Source organism: Aphanomyces invadans (assembly GCF_000520115.1).
Source record: "Aphanomyces invadans strain NJM9701 unplaced genomic scaffold supercont1.26, whole genome shotgun sequence".
Lineage (NCBI taxonomy): Eukaryota > Oomycota > Saprolegniomycetes > Saprolegniales > Verrucalvaceae > Aphanomyces > Aphanomyces invadans.
In genome coordinates, this window is record NW_008580171.1 from 794146 (window position 1) to 807637 (window position 13492).

General features: G+C 57.2%; 11 protein-coding genes across 12 annotated transcripts; 5 read left to right on the plus strand and 6 right to left on the minus strand.

Annotated features, from left to right (window-relative positions):
• The first annotated feature begins 321 nt into the window (after positions 1-321).
• Positions 322-1182, plus strand: H310_10512 (hypothetical protein). The gene has a single exon (XM_008876923.1). It carries the CDS (start codon positions 347-349, stop codon positions 980-982), a length of 636 nt encoding a protein of 211 aa, XP_008875145.1. The 5' UTR covers positions 322-346; the 3' UTR covers positions 983-1182.
• A 346-nt stretch (positions 1183-1528) lies between these two features.
• On the plus strand, positions 1529-3152 carry H310_10513 (hypothetical protein; the record flags this gene model as incomplete). Its single annotated transcript, XM_008876924.1, has 5 exons — positions 1529-1789; positions 1857-2078; positions 2133-2442; positions 2564-2850; positions 2964-3152. The coding sequence occupies 5 exons, from the start codon at positions 1529-1531 to the stop codon at positions 3150-3152; spliced, it is 1269 nt and encodes a 422-aa protein (XP_008875146.1).
• A 164-nt stretch (positions 3153-3316) lies between these two features.
• H310_10514 (hypothetical protein) lies at positions 3317-3918 on the minus strand (the record flags this gene model as incomplete). The annotated part of the gene is made up of 4 exons (XM_008876925.1): positions 3317-3488; positions 3543-3649; positions 3710-3757; positions 3880-3918. 4 exons carry the CDS (start codon positions 3916-3918, stop codon positions 3317-3319), a joined length of 366 nt encoding a protein of 121 aa, XP_008875147.1.
• A 258-nt stretch (positions 3919-4176) lies between these two features.
• Positions 4177-6732, plus strand: H310_10515 (hypothetical protein). Its single transcript, XM_008876926.1, has 5 exons — positions 4177-4790; positions 4845-4966; positions 5030-5424; positions 5477-5568; positions 5617-6732. Exons 1-5 carry the CDS (start codon positions 4210-4212, stop codon positions 5942-5944), a joined length of 1518 nt encoding a protein of 505 aa, XP_008875148.1. The 5' UTR covers positions 4177-4209; the 3' UTR covers positions 5945-6732.
• H310_10516 (hypothetical protein) lies at positions 6116-6550 on the minus strand (the record flags this gene model as incomplete). The annotated part of the gene is made up of 1 exon (XM_008876927.1): positions 6116-6550. One exon carries the CDS (start codon positions 6548-6550, stop codon positions 6116-6118), a length of 435 nt encoding a protein of 144 aa, XP_008875149.1.
• Positions 6733-6911: 179 nt separating the features above from the next.
• On the minus strand, positions 6912-7397 carry H310_10517 (hypothetical protein; the record flags this gene model as incomplete). Its single annotated transcript, XM_008876928.1, has 1 exon — positions 6912-7397. The coding sequence occupies one exon, from the start codon at positions 7395-7397 to the stop codon at positions 6912-6914; it is 486 nt and encodes a 161-aa protein (XP_008875150.1).
• Positions 7398-7534: 137 nt separating this feature from the next.
• Positions 7535-8009, minus strand: H310_10518 (40S ribosomal protein; the record flags this gene model as incomplete). The annotated part of the gene is made up of 2 exons (XM_008876929.1): positions 7535-7660; positions 7728-8009. 2 exons carry the CDS (start codon positions 8007-8009, stop codon positions 7535-7537), a joined length of 408 nt encoding a protein of 135 aa, XP_008875151.1.
• A 522-nt stretch (positions 8010-8531) lies between these two features.
• On the plus strand, positions 8532-9177 carry H310_10519 (hypothetical protein). The gene has a single exon (XM_008876930.1). The coding sequence runs from the start codon at positions 8597-8599 to the stop codon at positions 9125-9127; it is 531 nt and encodes a 176-aa protein (XP_008875152.1). The 5' UTR covers positions 8532-8596; the 3' UTR covers positions 9128-9177.
• Positions 9178-9610: 433 nt separating this feature from the next.
• H310_10520 lies at positions 9611-11179 on the plus strand. 2 transcript variants are annotated; one of them, XM_008876931.1, is made up of 7 exons: positions 9611-9657; positions 9720-9829; positions 9882-9915; positions 9988-10037; positions 10093-10156; positions 10212-10363; positions 10431-11179. In XM_008876931.1, the coding sequence occupies exons 1-7, from the start codon at positions 9623-9625 to the stop codon at positions 10910-10912; spliced, it is 927 nt and encodes a 308-aa protein (XP_008875153.1). In that variant the 5' UTR covers positions 9611-9622; the 3' UTR covers positions 10913-11179. The 2 variants fall into 2 exon arrangements, with proteins under 2 accessions (XP_008875153.1, XP_008875154.1); XM_008876932.1 differs by having other exon boundaries at positions 9720-9915.
• Positions 11011-11705, minus strand: H310_10521 (60S ribosomal protein L39). Its single transcript, XM_008876933.1, has 3 exons — positions 11628-11705; positions 11474-11577; positions 11011-11352 (listed from the first exon to the last, which is right to left on the minus strand). Exons 1-3 carry the CDS (start codon positions 11628-11630, stop codon positions 11304-11306), a joined length of 156 nt encoding a protein of 51 aa, XP_008875155.1. The 5' UTR covers positions 11631-11705; the 3' UTR covers positions 11011-11303.
• Positions 11706-12229: 524 nt separating this feature from the next.
• On the minus strand, positions 12230-13289 carry H310_10522 (hypothetical protein). Its single transcript, XM_008876934.1, has one exon. The coding sequence runs from the start codon at positions 13253-13255 to the stop codon at positions 12272-12274; it is 984 nt and encodes a 327-aa protein (XP_008875156.1). The 5' UTR covers positions 13256-13289; the 3' UTR covers positions 12230-12271.
• Between the last annotated feature and the right edge of the window lie 203 nt (positions 13290-13492).

Sequence of the window (13492 nt, forward strand, 5' to 3'; positions counted from 1 at the left end):
GAACATGCACGAGTTGCTTCAACCTGTGTCGTCGACTTGTGCGAACGATCCACTGACCAAGGACACGATTGAAAACCACATTGATGGCAACTTGTGTCGGGGTACACCGCCCGATCCGTCAGACGATGCCGTCATTCAGCACGGCGTCGACTGCACGAAAATACGAATCGTTTGCTGCGACCGTCGCGTTATCGACAAGGACGAGCCCGACTTTAAATTTCGCTTCCTTGCGCGGAGGATCTTATGGTGATGGAGATAGGTGCAGCGCCGTTGCAGGTTGTTCGGATGAGTTCCGCACTTCTGGCGGGCGAGGACATTCCACGATTCGCTACGGACCACACGAATCATGTACATCCTGTACTACTCCCCCGCGACAGCGAGCATGGTCGTGCATCACATGCTCAAGGAACTCAGGGCGTCCCATGAACTCCGCCTCGTGGACATCACGACGGGGGCCCAGCGCGACCCCGAGTACCTTGGGTTGAACCCGAACGGCCTCGTCCCCACACTCGTCGTCGACGGCCGTCCCTTGTACGAAGCGGCCGCCATTACAATGTTTCTTGCGGATCGGCATCCCGAGGCCAAGTTGGCGCCGTCGATCGCGGACGATGCGCTTCGCGCCGTGTACCTTCAATGGATGTTCCATCTCGCCAACACGCTGCAGCCGGCGTTCCGTCTCTGGTTCTATGCAAAGGACCTTCCCCATGCCGACCATGACGCCGTCAAGACGGATGTCCAAGCGCGCATCGAATCGGTGTGGGACCGCGTCGACGCGCATCTGGCTACGACAAAGTCGGCATTCATGCTCGGAGACACCATCTCCGCCCTTGATATCTACCTCATCATGCTCATGCGGTGGTCGCGAAACATGCCCAAGCCTGCGACGGAATGGCCGCAGCTGGCTGCTGTCGCCAGCCGTGTCAAGGCCACGGCGAGCTGGAAAGACATGAACGCCGCGGAGGGCAACACCGACTGGCTCTAGGTCATGCGAGCGCACGGACGGATGCAGGAAATGCAACTTTCACTTCAACGATTGCATCGTATGCATCATCGTGGACGTCATGTGGATTGCCCAAAGAGCGGCAGCACTGGACACACTCCAAGGCCACAATGAGCACGGTAACTCACCCCTAGCATATACCTAAGGAGTGCACGATGAGGTCCGTCTCGTGGATATTGCCGCAAGTGTCAGGGAGGAAGTGGAAGCGTTGGTCCTTGTCCTCATCACACTGGTCCGGGGAAGGCGAAACATGCCCAAGCCCGCCATATCCTGGGCTCATCTGGATAACCTTGCGAGACACATCCAGGCCAGACCCAGCTGGAACGCGGTGAACCATGCAGAGGCATCACGGTCTGGTTGCCGCGCTAGCGTGCGCGAAGCACTTCTGCACTACAGGGCAAATTGGAAAATGAAAAGTTCGCATCACTTGATTGGATAAAACATTTTCGATGGGCCAATCAATTTTAGAACGGAATTATTCGGAAATCCGGATAATTCGAATCGTGAACTTCGCGCGCTGGCAACCTCATGCTGGGTCGGAGCACCCAACTGACGTCATTGGTGACGCTGCTAGGCGGACAGGTCGATGACGACCCATTCCTCCCGATGACATCTATGTCCATGATGCCTCTCGTCGTGGTCTATGGGTACAACTCGACCGGGAAGAGCAGCTTGGTACGCCTGGCATTGCAGACCCTCCAGTGTATGTCGTCGATTTCGTTCACGGCGTTAATCGACTGCACTACCATCTACTCTCGTCGCCAACTGTTTACCGACATCCTGCGCCAAGTACGTTGCTCGCCGTCATCCTTCGGAGCATGATGTTGCAACGAGTCTCACTGAAATCGTGCTGGAGATCGACCCCATGGCAAGAGCGCAGCCGGACGAGCTGTCGGCGACACTACAGCTCCAGCCTGCCGTAGATGGATACCACAACTTGAATTTCCTTGGCTTTTTGCAGTGCTTGTCCAAGATCGCGTCGAACAAGAGCCTCGTCGTCGCCCTCGACAACGTCGACCACCTGCTAGCACGTGGCATGACCGATTTGCTCTCGAGCTTGCTCCGTCTGTCGCACGAAGTACGTGCGCGCACTTTCGGTCGGTTGATTTTCCTGACATGTTTCTGTCGTTAGCTGCACGTTCCCGTACGCATCGGCATTGTGCTTGTCACCCGCAACATCTCGGCTCGACTGCACAAAATGCTTGCCGAGCACACCCCAGCATACGTCCACTTGCCGCTCTACTCGTCAGGCGATATTGCCGACATCCTTGTGCTGCAGCTGCGCATGTGGCGCCGTGAGACCCCATTTCGAGCGTGGGTTCACTTCCTCCATAGCGTCTTCGAGCACGACTGCCACGACTGGATCGATTTTCGCCACCGCGTGCTCGACCTCCTCCCGCTCTTCGACGCGCACTACAGCCCCGCCGACGCGGAGGATGCCGGTATGGGGAAACGACCTTCATTCTGTGATTTCTTTATTGCCCATGGAGCAACATTCCCCGCGTCGTTTGTTTCGACACCGTGCCAAACGATCGTCATTCTTACTCGCGAGCTGTTTTTTAGTCGACAAAGCCGTCCACAAGCAGTTGGTGCAAGCGACGCAGACCCACGTGAAAGCGCAGTGGCACCAGTCGATCGGCCCGCGCCGCGGGGTCCCGCACGACGACGCTGCCCTCAACAACGACATCAACTTGCCGCGCGGCAGCCTCTTGCTCGTGCTCGCGAGCTACCTCGCGTCGTTCAATCCACAGGAAAGTGACATGGCATTTTTCACAACGGCGCAGCGCTCCAAGAAGAAGCGGGCGCGGCATGGTACCGCAGCAGCCTCGTCAAACACCACGAGCTCGTCCGTACGTGAGCCATTCCTTCTTGGTCGATCGAATCGTCATGAGACAGCAATGTGTGATGACGATACAAAGGCCACGGTCCTTTTGTCTCACAGGTGTCGGCACCGTGTGCGTAGAAATCGAGCGTGTTGACGCAGTTGTTCGGTCCGAAGCCGTTCCCCCTCCAGCGCCTTTTGGCCATCTACCACAGCATCCACGACGAGGTGGACCCGTCCTTTGAGACGGATCCGAGGGAGGGTCGACCCATGTCGAGGCGGGAAGCGTTTGCACACGTTGGTGGAGCATGCATGCAACACAACCGGTGATGGGACGTTGTGTAGATCGGGATGCTTGTGCGGATGCGCCTGCTCCAGCGGCTCTCGTTGTGGGACGAACTCGACGACGTCAAGCTCCGATGCCTGGCCGACTACGACTTTGTCGAACGGATCGCGGCCCAACTGGACTTTCCGATCCAGCATTTCCTCAATCGTTAAGTCATTATTACCAAATACGTCAGGACCACAAGCAGCAAGCTGAGGCCGATGATGATGCACATGTTCTTCATTCCCCCTGCTTCTTTGATCAGCTCCCGCGTCTTTTTTGTTATGATGTCCAAGTTCTCCTGGGCGCGGTCGGTTTCGGAATTGACCTCGTCAAGCATTCTGTCGTCGCGATCATGAGCTCTCGGAACGAGGGACGGCACAGCGATATCGTACCGGTTTTGAACGTCCAACTCGGTGCTGATGTTGCTACTCATCACCCCCAACTTCTTGACTGCGCTATGCAGCACGTCGAGATCTTCGTCCTGCTTGTTCATCTCGCGCTATACCCAGCAACGATCAGTCCCCGAGGGACGAGCACGGCGACAGCACCTCACACATACCTGTTGTTGTTGTCGGTCTGTCATGAGCGAGGCTTCTTCGTCATCTGGCTACGAGCAACGACGTGAATGTTCGCCACAAGAATGAACGTGATGTGGACAGCTCTCGTGCACACGCATGCAAGCATACATGCAGCGATGAACATACCCAAACTCGTCACTGTGATGCATACCTCATTGCTCACCTTAATATAGTCTGACCGTCCTTTCATGTCGTGCGCGGCGTCGCGGCGGCGGTCTCGAGATATGTGGAAAGAATGGAATCCCTCGTATACTTCTGTCACGTATAAAATCCCGCCCGGCTATAAAAATAGATTTCGAAACGGACTTTAATTGGATAAAACTTCATGTAAGTTAGTGATTTAATTGGCTAAAGGACGAACATGGTCGTATCTGATTGGCAATCACAAAACTATTATGATTGGATAAAATGGTTTTATACCAACTACTGATTGGCCAATTCCGCGTAATGGAACGCTTCCTTTGCCGACGAAGAGTGCGACATGACCGGCGCAAGGATGGCACGCCGTTGGGCATGTGCAGCCACGATGACGTGCCTTCTCGCGGCGATCCAAGCGTCAATACACGTTGTAAATGGACCAGCCATCGGATGGAAAGCCACGGAGCGCATGTTTGCCAACGCCCCTGGCGCCATCACCTCGATAATTCGCGTCGACTTCAATGCAACGCCCGTTGACGCCGCGGACATCCCTTCCGACATGGAATTCGCTGTCGCTGTGTCAATATTTGACGTAGCGGAAGGTTCGGTGCCTCCCATGGACTATTGCGCCGAGAACTACGCGGAAAGCGACCACGGGCACGTGGTTGGCCGCGTGTTCACCAACTCGACAGCGCTGGACGTCCACGGTAGCAAACAATTTGCCGTGCAGCACACGGGGGCGCAAGTCGTGGTCGTGACAACGTGCATGCGCCCCAAATTCACGTTTGATGACAATTCGACCCTCGACATGTTTCCATTCCAAGAGTATCAGGGCGACGTCGTGTACTCCATTGCCGCGTCCATGTCGTTCTTGAACTCGTATGGGTACCTTCCCGGCCTCATGTGGGGCTTGCTTCCGTTCAGGTATACTTCATTTCTCTCGTCTATGGTGAAGCATCATGGTCGCAACGATTGTAGTGCTGTCCTTGTGGTCGCGTACGTGTCGGCAGTGTCGGTCTTTGCCGGCTTGTACTGGTGCCATCGGTCGTCGCTGCTTCGGCTGCATTCGTTCATGTTGGTCGTGCTAGTCTTGATGACAGGTTCGTTTGCATGACGTCTATCGCGCGGAGTGGGATCGTCACTCGCGTGGTGTTTGTCCGCAGTGGAATCGCTGCTGTGGTGCATCACGTACTTTGGCTTGAACGCGACGGGCCAAGCGCTGTGCTGCCCGTACCCGCCGATGGTGCTCGTCGCGACCGCTTTCAAAGTTCTCTCGAAGCTCGTGGCCCGCGTGCTAACCACGATTTTATGCCTTGGCTACGGCCTCGCCCGGCCTCACTTGACTATCTCGGAGACGGTCGTCGTGACGGGGCTCTCGCTGTGTTATGTCGTATCGACCGGTGTGCTCGAGGTTGTGCATGTTTCCAACCAAGCCAAGGGCAGCGCCGAGCCACCGTTCATTTGGGAACTTCTTGCGGTCGCCACCGACTGCTGCTTTGCCGGATGGATCTTTTCGTCGCTCATGGTGACGCGCCGCACCCTGCGTGCTACCCGCCAGGTGCGTTGGCCTTTGCCGCAGCTCTCCCTCACATTTGGAAAACTGGCCCCAGACGTCCAAACTGCGCATGTACAACCTCCTCTTTGGAGTGCTCCTCGCCTTTGTCGCGTTTGCGTTTGCGTTGACGCTGCTAGAGAACGCCGTGTACGTCCGACAGGATCCACCGCCTCCATGCTGACGATGCACCTATAGATATGCCAAGCAAGTGCCGACGTTTTCGTGGGAGTACTTGTGGCTGCTGTGGGCCGCGAGCCGCGTGCTCACTTTGGCGCTCGTCGTGACGCTGTCGGTGCTGTGGCGGCCCAAGCAAACGAGCGTCCTCATTGCGCACTCGCACCAATTGCCTTCGTGTGAAGATGGATCGATCGATCAAGCGGGCCAAATTCAGTCGGAAGTCCACGAAATCATCATGGAAGACGACGTAGCGGGCGACACTGCGGCAGCATCCGACCGGTCCAAAGAAAGCCGTAGTGGGGGCGGTGCCAACGACGACGGCCGCAAGGCCGTGGACGCGGCGTGAGCATGCCCGATTCCGTCGGCGGACGCCCCCGACTTGTACGAATACGTGAAGTAAATGTGTTTATTCGAACTCTCGGCAGCGTGGGTGTCCAAATGGTTTGCACTCGTTATGTCGCACGTCGTGCGAGGTTGTTCTCTCTGGTCTATCGATTCATCTAATGCCGCCGCCACCTTACTGGATCGTGCAGCAGCCCGGGGCGGGCGGCGCGGCGCCGACCGTCGCCTGCGCTGCCCTTGAGTAATGCGTAAACTTGGAATATGTGATCTCGTGGAGCGGGACAGCGCTGTCCTTTTCGTCGACAAACGAGAGTTTCTTGCCGGTCCGTGGTCGATTCCACGGGTTCTCGTTCTTGTACGAGCTCTGTTTCCTAAGGCCGTCGTTCCGGTGGACTTGGGACCCGGGCGAGTCGACGGGTGGGCCGACGCGCGGCACCATGGTCGACGACTTGTCGTCATCTTCGTTGTCCAGTTCGTCGGGCTGGTCAGAGCCACCGTCGTCTGTGGTCGCGCCGCCTTCGCGCCGACTCGTGTTGCTGCTGGTGGTGGCCGTGCTTCCGAGACTGTTCATGTGGGCGGGGAAGCTTTGTTCGGACGCTACTTTTGCCATTCGAAGAGGTTGTTGCTGGAGCCGTCGATCCCACACCACTTCATCTACAGTCGTGCAGGCTGTCGGGGTCGGCGGACGAGCGGCGAGGGGCGTCTCGAGTCGGTTTGGACGCGGTGGATGGTGCTGCTCGTGGCTGCCTTTCTCCACGATGCCACTGGCAAATATGGGGCGCTCCCACGGCCGTCGTGGTATATTTATAGCATGTAACGTCACTGCCATGTTCCTGTCACTCGTCTTAGGAGGGCGGTTGGCGGCGCGCCGATGTCCATGCTTGACTGCGCGCAACCCCTGCTGCCTCCCTCGCCTCTCGGGCCCACTTTGAGTACTTGGCGCTCGTGTGGCATGCGGGCTTGCACCGCTTTCATGGAGAAATCCACGCGGCTCGTCTCGGCATCCATGGAATTCTCCATCTTCGCCCAGCTAGCCCACCAAATACACATCCACGGAGACGCTCTCGAAGCGTCGTGCCTCCTACGGACGTAGTGCCATCATTGCACATTGCACGATGTGAACGATAAGCCCGCTGCAGGTGGCGCCAGCGTTCACCGAGCACGTGAGAGATTCTTCCATGACTACAACGAGTCCACTGCTTCCCATGCAGTCGTCGCCCCAAGTAGCAGGACCAGTCGACGTCCGTTCGTCCATCTCCACTGCGTGCTCCAAGCAGTTTCGTTTCCCAGGACGGCATGATGCGCCACTTCCCGACGCGCCAACAAACACAGCATACGACCCGAGCGCGACATCGACCTGCATCTGGCACGCGAGCGACGACGTCCGAGTGGTGGGCCAGGTTGCCAGGCAAAACAGATAGAAATTGACACCAAGCCGGTGGCCACAACGTGTTCATGACAAATACAAAGAACGTAGTCTTTGCATCGTGCGAGTCCAGCGGTGCAGTCGTCCAACGGGGCGTCAACGACGTGGTATCGTTCCATAGCAAACGGCGTGACTGCGCACGCTTCCCCAGCAAAACGACATCCTCGCTTACTTGTTGGCCTTGTTGGCTTTGTGGCGGGCGATGCGACGGCCGACCCCACGGATCTTCTTGGCGCGGTTCTTGGATTCCTTGATTTGCTTGCGGGACTTTTCGACCTTTTCGCTCAGTCCTTGCTACACACCATCGACATGAGATCCCCACAAAACACATAATCGGTCGCTGCTCCGTTTTTTCACGTACGCGGACAAGGCGGTACTTGGGCTCAAACTTCTTGGCGTCGTTGACCGTGTCGTAAATCAAAGCAAAGCCAGACGACTTGCCGCCACCAAACGCGGTGCGGAACCCGTACAAGAACACCGTGTTGGTGTCGGCGACCTTGTACATCTTGGCCAGCTTTTCTTGGAGCTCCGCCTTGGGCACGTTGGGGCGGCCAGGGTGCAGCACATCCACGAGCATTTGGCGGCGGGCCAACAACGTGTTGCGCAAGAACTTGCGCGTGCGGACAGTCACGGGGGCAGACATTTTTCTGGGGAAAATGGGCGTTTACCAAATGTGCAGCGCGGCACGCGCCACTCGATTCGGATTCTGTCCACCAGCCAACAACGACCCCGACCCCTAGAGGCCACCATACAAACGACCATATTGTTGGCCGACCTGTGAAACTCGATCCGTCCCTCGGAAAATGCATGGGGATCCGGATACGCCATCCGGGGATTTGGATTTCAACCAATCGAATCGATGGAGGGCGGCATGGTGTCGTTCGATTGGTGGACACGAGCGAAACGCGGTGACAGCATTGCGCGGGTCGAGACAAACAACGACGGGGCGGGGACGCGTGGGGGGGCGCGTGCATCGATGCGTGGAGGCATGGCGGGGGCGGCTGGCGCCATTGCATGCGACGTGGGATTTCACGTGGGGCAAGGCAGCACCTGGGTGGGTGCATCGAGTAGAACGCGCGGCCACATGAAAAAAAATACACCATGCGACATGGAGAATCCACGGAGGGCGAATTAAATTCGGAGAGAATTTTTATCCTAGTATGTACCGGTTAGAGATGAGAAGTAACAAGTTTTCAATCGGCGCCGCGGTGGGACGGCGGTCGCTGTGCCATGTCGAAGGAAGGGTACCTTATACGCCATGGAGCCAAGTCGAGCGAGATCCTGTATTGCATCGTGCAAGATGGCCGTGTGACGTTCTTGGACCGCCGTGGCGGCGACGTCGTGGAATCGTTTGGCCTGACACGAACGCTGCTCAAGATTCGTGGCGCCACGGTCGACGAGGCGTTTGCGTGCGACAATAGCTTCATCGTGCAAGTGCGCAACTCACAGCTTGTGAAGGGTCGACAAGTCCCGGAAGGCGACGAAGGCGAGTACTTGCTGTCGGCGCCGAGTCACAATGAACGCAAGGAATGGGGCAACGTGATCCATTCGTGGCAGCGGCATTACTGGAGGGAGCCGCTTCATGCAGGACTCAACATGTCCGACGATGAAGAGGAAGCGTTCTTTCAGGCACAGTATGCCACCCTGACGCGCATGTTGCAGGAGTCGCCGCGCGGGAAACCAAAGCCCACCTCTCGACATCGCACGAGCTCCGCATCGTCAAGCGTTGCATACAACACGATGCAGCAGCCTGCGTATTGACCTACCCATACTAAATTAATGCACCTTGCCCGTGACTCCCCACACCACAACGATCGTGCATGCCAGACATCTCGGGAATGCGAAGCAGAGACGATCGCTTCTGGCGCTGGACTCGTCGATCGGGCTCTATACATGCCCGCCATCCACGCAAACCGTTTTCTTTGCTCGTGGGTGCCACATATTTCGCAATACCTCCGTGTTGATGCATAACGTGGACAACTCGTTGTTCGTCCTCAGCGAACGGTCACAGCCGCGGTGTGCGACCCATACGGAGAAGGCGACTCTTCTGGAACGTATCCATGCGGATTCCTTATCGCAGTCGTCCAATCATGGAAGCGGCGGCGCGGTCGTCCTGCGCTGTCGCGGAAGGTTCGCGCTCCGTGCCGTCGTGTCTAGCGATCTTTCGTCGCATATGAAGCGACATCGATTTGAAGAGGTAATTTGCATGGTGTATGTACCCTATAAGTTAATATTTTGACATTGGCGACATCCGAGATGATGTCGATGGCCATCCTGGGCCGCCGCACCAAGTACGTCGGCGGCGGGACACTCCTGAGGAGACCGTCATGATAGCAAAATGTGATTGAACTAGTCGCTTGGCAAGCACCCTTGTTCGTCGTGTCACGAACCTTGCGCATGTCGTCGTAAAGGCGGAAGGCGCGACACCAACGAAGACTGTGGTCATCCTGCATGGCATTCTCGGTCCATGGTCTCCAGTGCCTTGCCTCATCTAACGCCTGGATTCTGCTTGCAGGCAACAAAGGCAATTGGGCCACATTTTCGCGACGGTAAGGATGCCGAGCAGTCTCGCCGCCATCGACCCGTCCGTTCAATTTCCTCTCTCACTCGGGTGTCGACAGCATTGTCACGGCGTTCCCTCAGTATCAAGTCATCGGTGTGGACCATCGAGGTAAGGGACGTCCTGCATATGATCCACTGCACTTGAAACAACTCTCCACGTATAGCTCATGGCGAGAGCCCGTCCAAGTCGGCGCCGCATCACTTGCATGCGTGTGCCAACGACGTCATGTACTGCAGCACGCATCTCGCAAGCGAGCGCATAGCTCACTCGCTTTGTCGCTAGCGGCTTGCTCGACTCGTTGAAAGTCACCCCAGACGTTGTGGTCGGCCACTCGTTTGGCGGGAAAGTCGCCCTCACGTACTTGGATGCATGCCGGCGGCAACTTCGCCCGGTTCCCCATCACACGTGGGTCCTGGATGCGCTGCCCGGCTGTGGTACGTACGACCCGATTGCTCCCGACCACTCGTTTTTTATGACATGTCATGCTGACATGTCCTGTAGCCCAGACCGACTATGCAACGCGAACCCGCGACGCCACATTCAATTCGACGGACGTGGTCCTGCCCAAGCTCATGGAGGTGCCGCTTCCTATCGTGTCCAAGAAGGAATTGGTAGCGTTGCTGGAAGCCAAGGGCTTCGACACGGGGCAGGCGCAGTGGATGACTACTAACCTGAAACCCATGGGCGACAAGTTTGTGTGGAAGATGGACCTACCCGTCGTGGATGTCCTCTTCCGAGCGTTCTTGGCCACCGACTGCTGGCCCATCTTGGAGCATCCCCCCGTTGGCGCAGAAATCCACGTCGTCATGGCCGAATACAACAAGTTCTGGACGCCAGAAGTTATCCATCGGTTTGATGGTGTTGCCAAGACGACTGGCGGCCGCGTGCACCTCCACCTCCTCGCCAAAGCCGACCACTGGGTCCATGTCGACAACCCGCAAGGGCTCTTTGCCCTCATGAAGCGAAGCTTCAAGACCGCGTAAGATTAATCCCATCGTCACGTGTGCACATCGGTACTGTTCACTGTCGACGCGGCCGTGCTAGCCACGGACGCAGCGTTCATGCATTGTGCTCACGAGGCAAGATGAGCCGTCAGTGGTGCTCTGTCATTGATGACAGGTACAAGATCGATGAAGCGCCGGGCAACCATGGAACGTGGGCGACACTCACAAAAGCAAAATGTGTATTTCACTCATGTTAATGTCGTTTTCTCCCCAAAAAGCGTCGAACACGGGGGGTGGTAAGTCGGAGTTGGACTCTTGCTTATGGTCGAGAACTACACGAATCCACAGAGCGCCAGCCAAAACACACACGTCCACGACCCATGCCTTCCATCCCTGCGGTGGTGGAATACACTAGTGGCAACCTGTCCGCTTACAAACCGAGCTTGGTGCGGCGCCAGTGGCGGCGCTTGGCGTTGTAGCTACACACACGGGCCACAAATACAATCAGGTCGTCAATCATCCATCATTCGTGTCCTGTTTGGTGATCGCGTGGCCGTCGCGAATGCCACTCGTCCAACCGACACGGGCGCGCGTCCTTACCGGATCGTGTTGCCCGTCTTCAGACGAATCCACTGCGGGATGGGTCGGTTTTGCTTTTGCTTCTTGGCCAAGATCGTCTTGGTGCGAAAGGTCTTGTGGGAAGGCTGCGATCGCTCTCCGTTAGTCTCCTCCATGCACCCCGCCACCAACGTACCATATTCGTGCTTCGGAGGAAAAAACCCGGAATGCGCCGCCCCCGATACTTGCCGCCAGTCAAATCAGTCGATTCCCTCCACACCAACCACTTTGAATTATATTGACCAATCATGGCGAATCCGGATAAGACAGGCAAATGCCGGATACGATATTGTGTCCGCTCTGTTGGGGTGCCCGCGACCGAGTGAGATGCAGACAACTGGGCGTCGACGAGCGTGGGCTGGTCGTGGGAACGGTAGCGGAGAGGGATCTTCTCTCTATAGTGGCGACGACGAAAGATCGACGCGTTTGGCGATGGAACGATGTGCCTTGCGATGAAAGCGACGACACGATGACAAGGTGACATGCGCTGACATCGCGAAGAAGAGAGAGCGTCGTGGGGACGTTAGCTGGGACGCACGTACATGCGTGGAAGACCATGGCGCTAGGAGACCATGACCTCCACCGCCATCGCACGGACGGGCAGTACAGGACGGAATCGCTGTCGACATGGCAGAGCTGGTTGTACACGCTTTGCTGGGACAAGTTTGTGCCCATGTTGGATCTATTGAAGTGCTTGAGCTTGCATCAACAGTACTAGCCGCACGGATGTCCGAGTGGTTCAAGAGGAATCGAATGACATGTTGGTTCATAAAGTAGCAGCTAGTGGGTGTACGTCGATTCAAAGACCCAAGTCAAGAGCCCGACAGCGGCGACGGCCATCGACACGGTCGCAGTCGCCGCGCTCCCGGTTCCGTTGCCGGAATCGGTGGTGCTGGGCGACGGCGTTGCAGGTTTGATCTTTTCGCAGAATGTGCCAATGTACCCGTCCTTGCATGTGCACACACCGTCGCTGCACGCGCCATTCGTAGAGCACGCGGCGGGTGACCCATCGCACAACGAGCACTGAGGCCCCGTCGTCCCTTCCGAGCAAATACATTGACCTGTCGTGGGGTCGCACGTGTTGCCTTGGCCGCAGCTGCCAAAGCTGTCGCAAACGTTCGAGACAGCTTTGAGGCAGTTGTCGTCAACGCTGTACCCTTGGTTGCACACGCATCGGTATGTGGACGAGAGCGACCCGACGGGAGAGCATGTGCCGTGGCCATTGCAGAGCGCGGGGGGCGTAAACGAGTCGGTTGCGTTGCCTTGGCAAGCCTGCATCTGACTATCGGTGAGGTTTTGGAGGCCCCCGAGGTTTTGACTCGTGTAGATTTCGGCGTCCAAGCATTTGTAAATGCCTTGGACTTTGACCGTGTCGTTGTTGGCGGTGAAGGTTGCGGTGTAACAGTTGACGGACGCAGGGTTGGCGGTGGTCACGGGGTTGATGGCCATTTCTTCGCCCTCCAGCACGGGGGGCCGTGTCGGGACGCAGTTCTCCGCCGGAGCAAACGCACACACCGGTTGGATCTGTTGAAACTTGCTCGTCCACGAGCTGAACGTGGGGCACTTGCCGGGGGTGTTGCCACCGCATGCACTACCCAGGACGCACTGGGAAGCGAGCGCGATGCCCGCCACGTTGGACTGCACTGATACGCACGTGTAGCCCTGGCCAAACTGGGCGCAGTTGCTGTCGGTCTTGCATTGACCTGGCAGCGCGGCCGACGCGAACGAGGCTGTTAAGGCGCCAAACGCAAGAACCTTCACCATGTTTGCAAGTTGGGATGTGTGTGCTGGAGACGGCAGATGTGTCAATGCTTGGAGCGCGCGACGGCTTCGATGGCGTTCGCGACGCTTGGAATAGATCGCGTGTCACGTGTTCCGATTGGCCGTTGTTGCCGCTTGCTCATATTTGATTGGTCCAGAAAATATTCGAACCCTCCAAATTTAGAACCGACCAGGCCATTGGCCGTTGCGTTGGCGATGGGGGCGGTGGGTCTGCGCCAG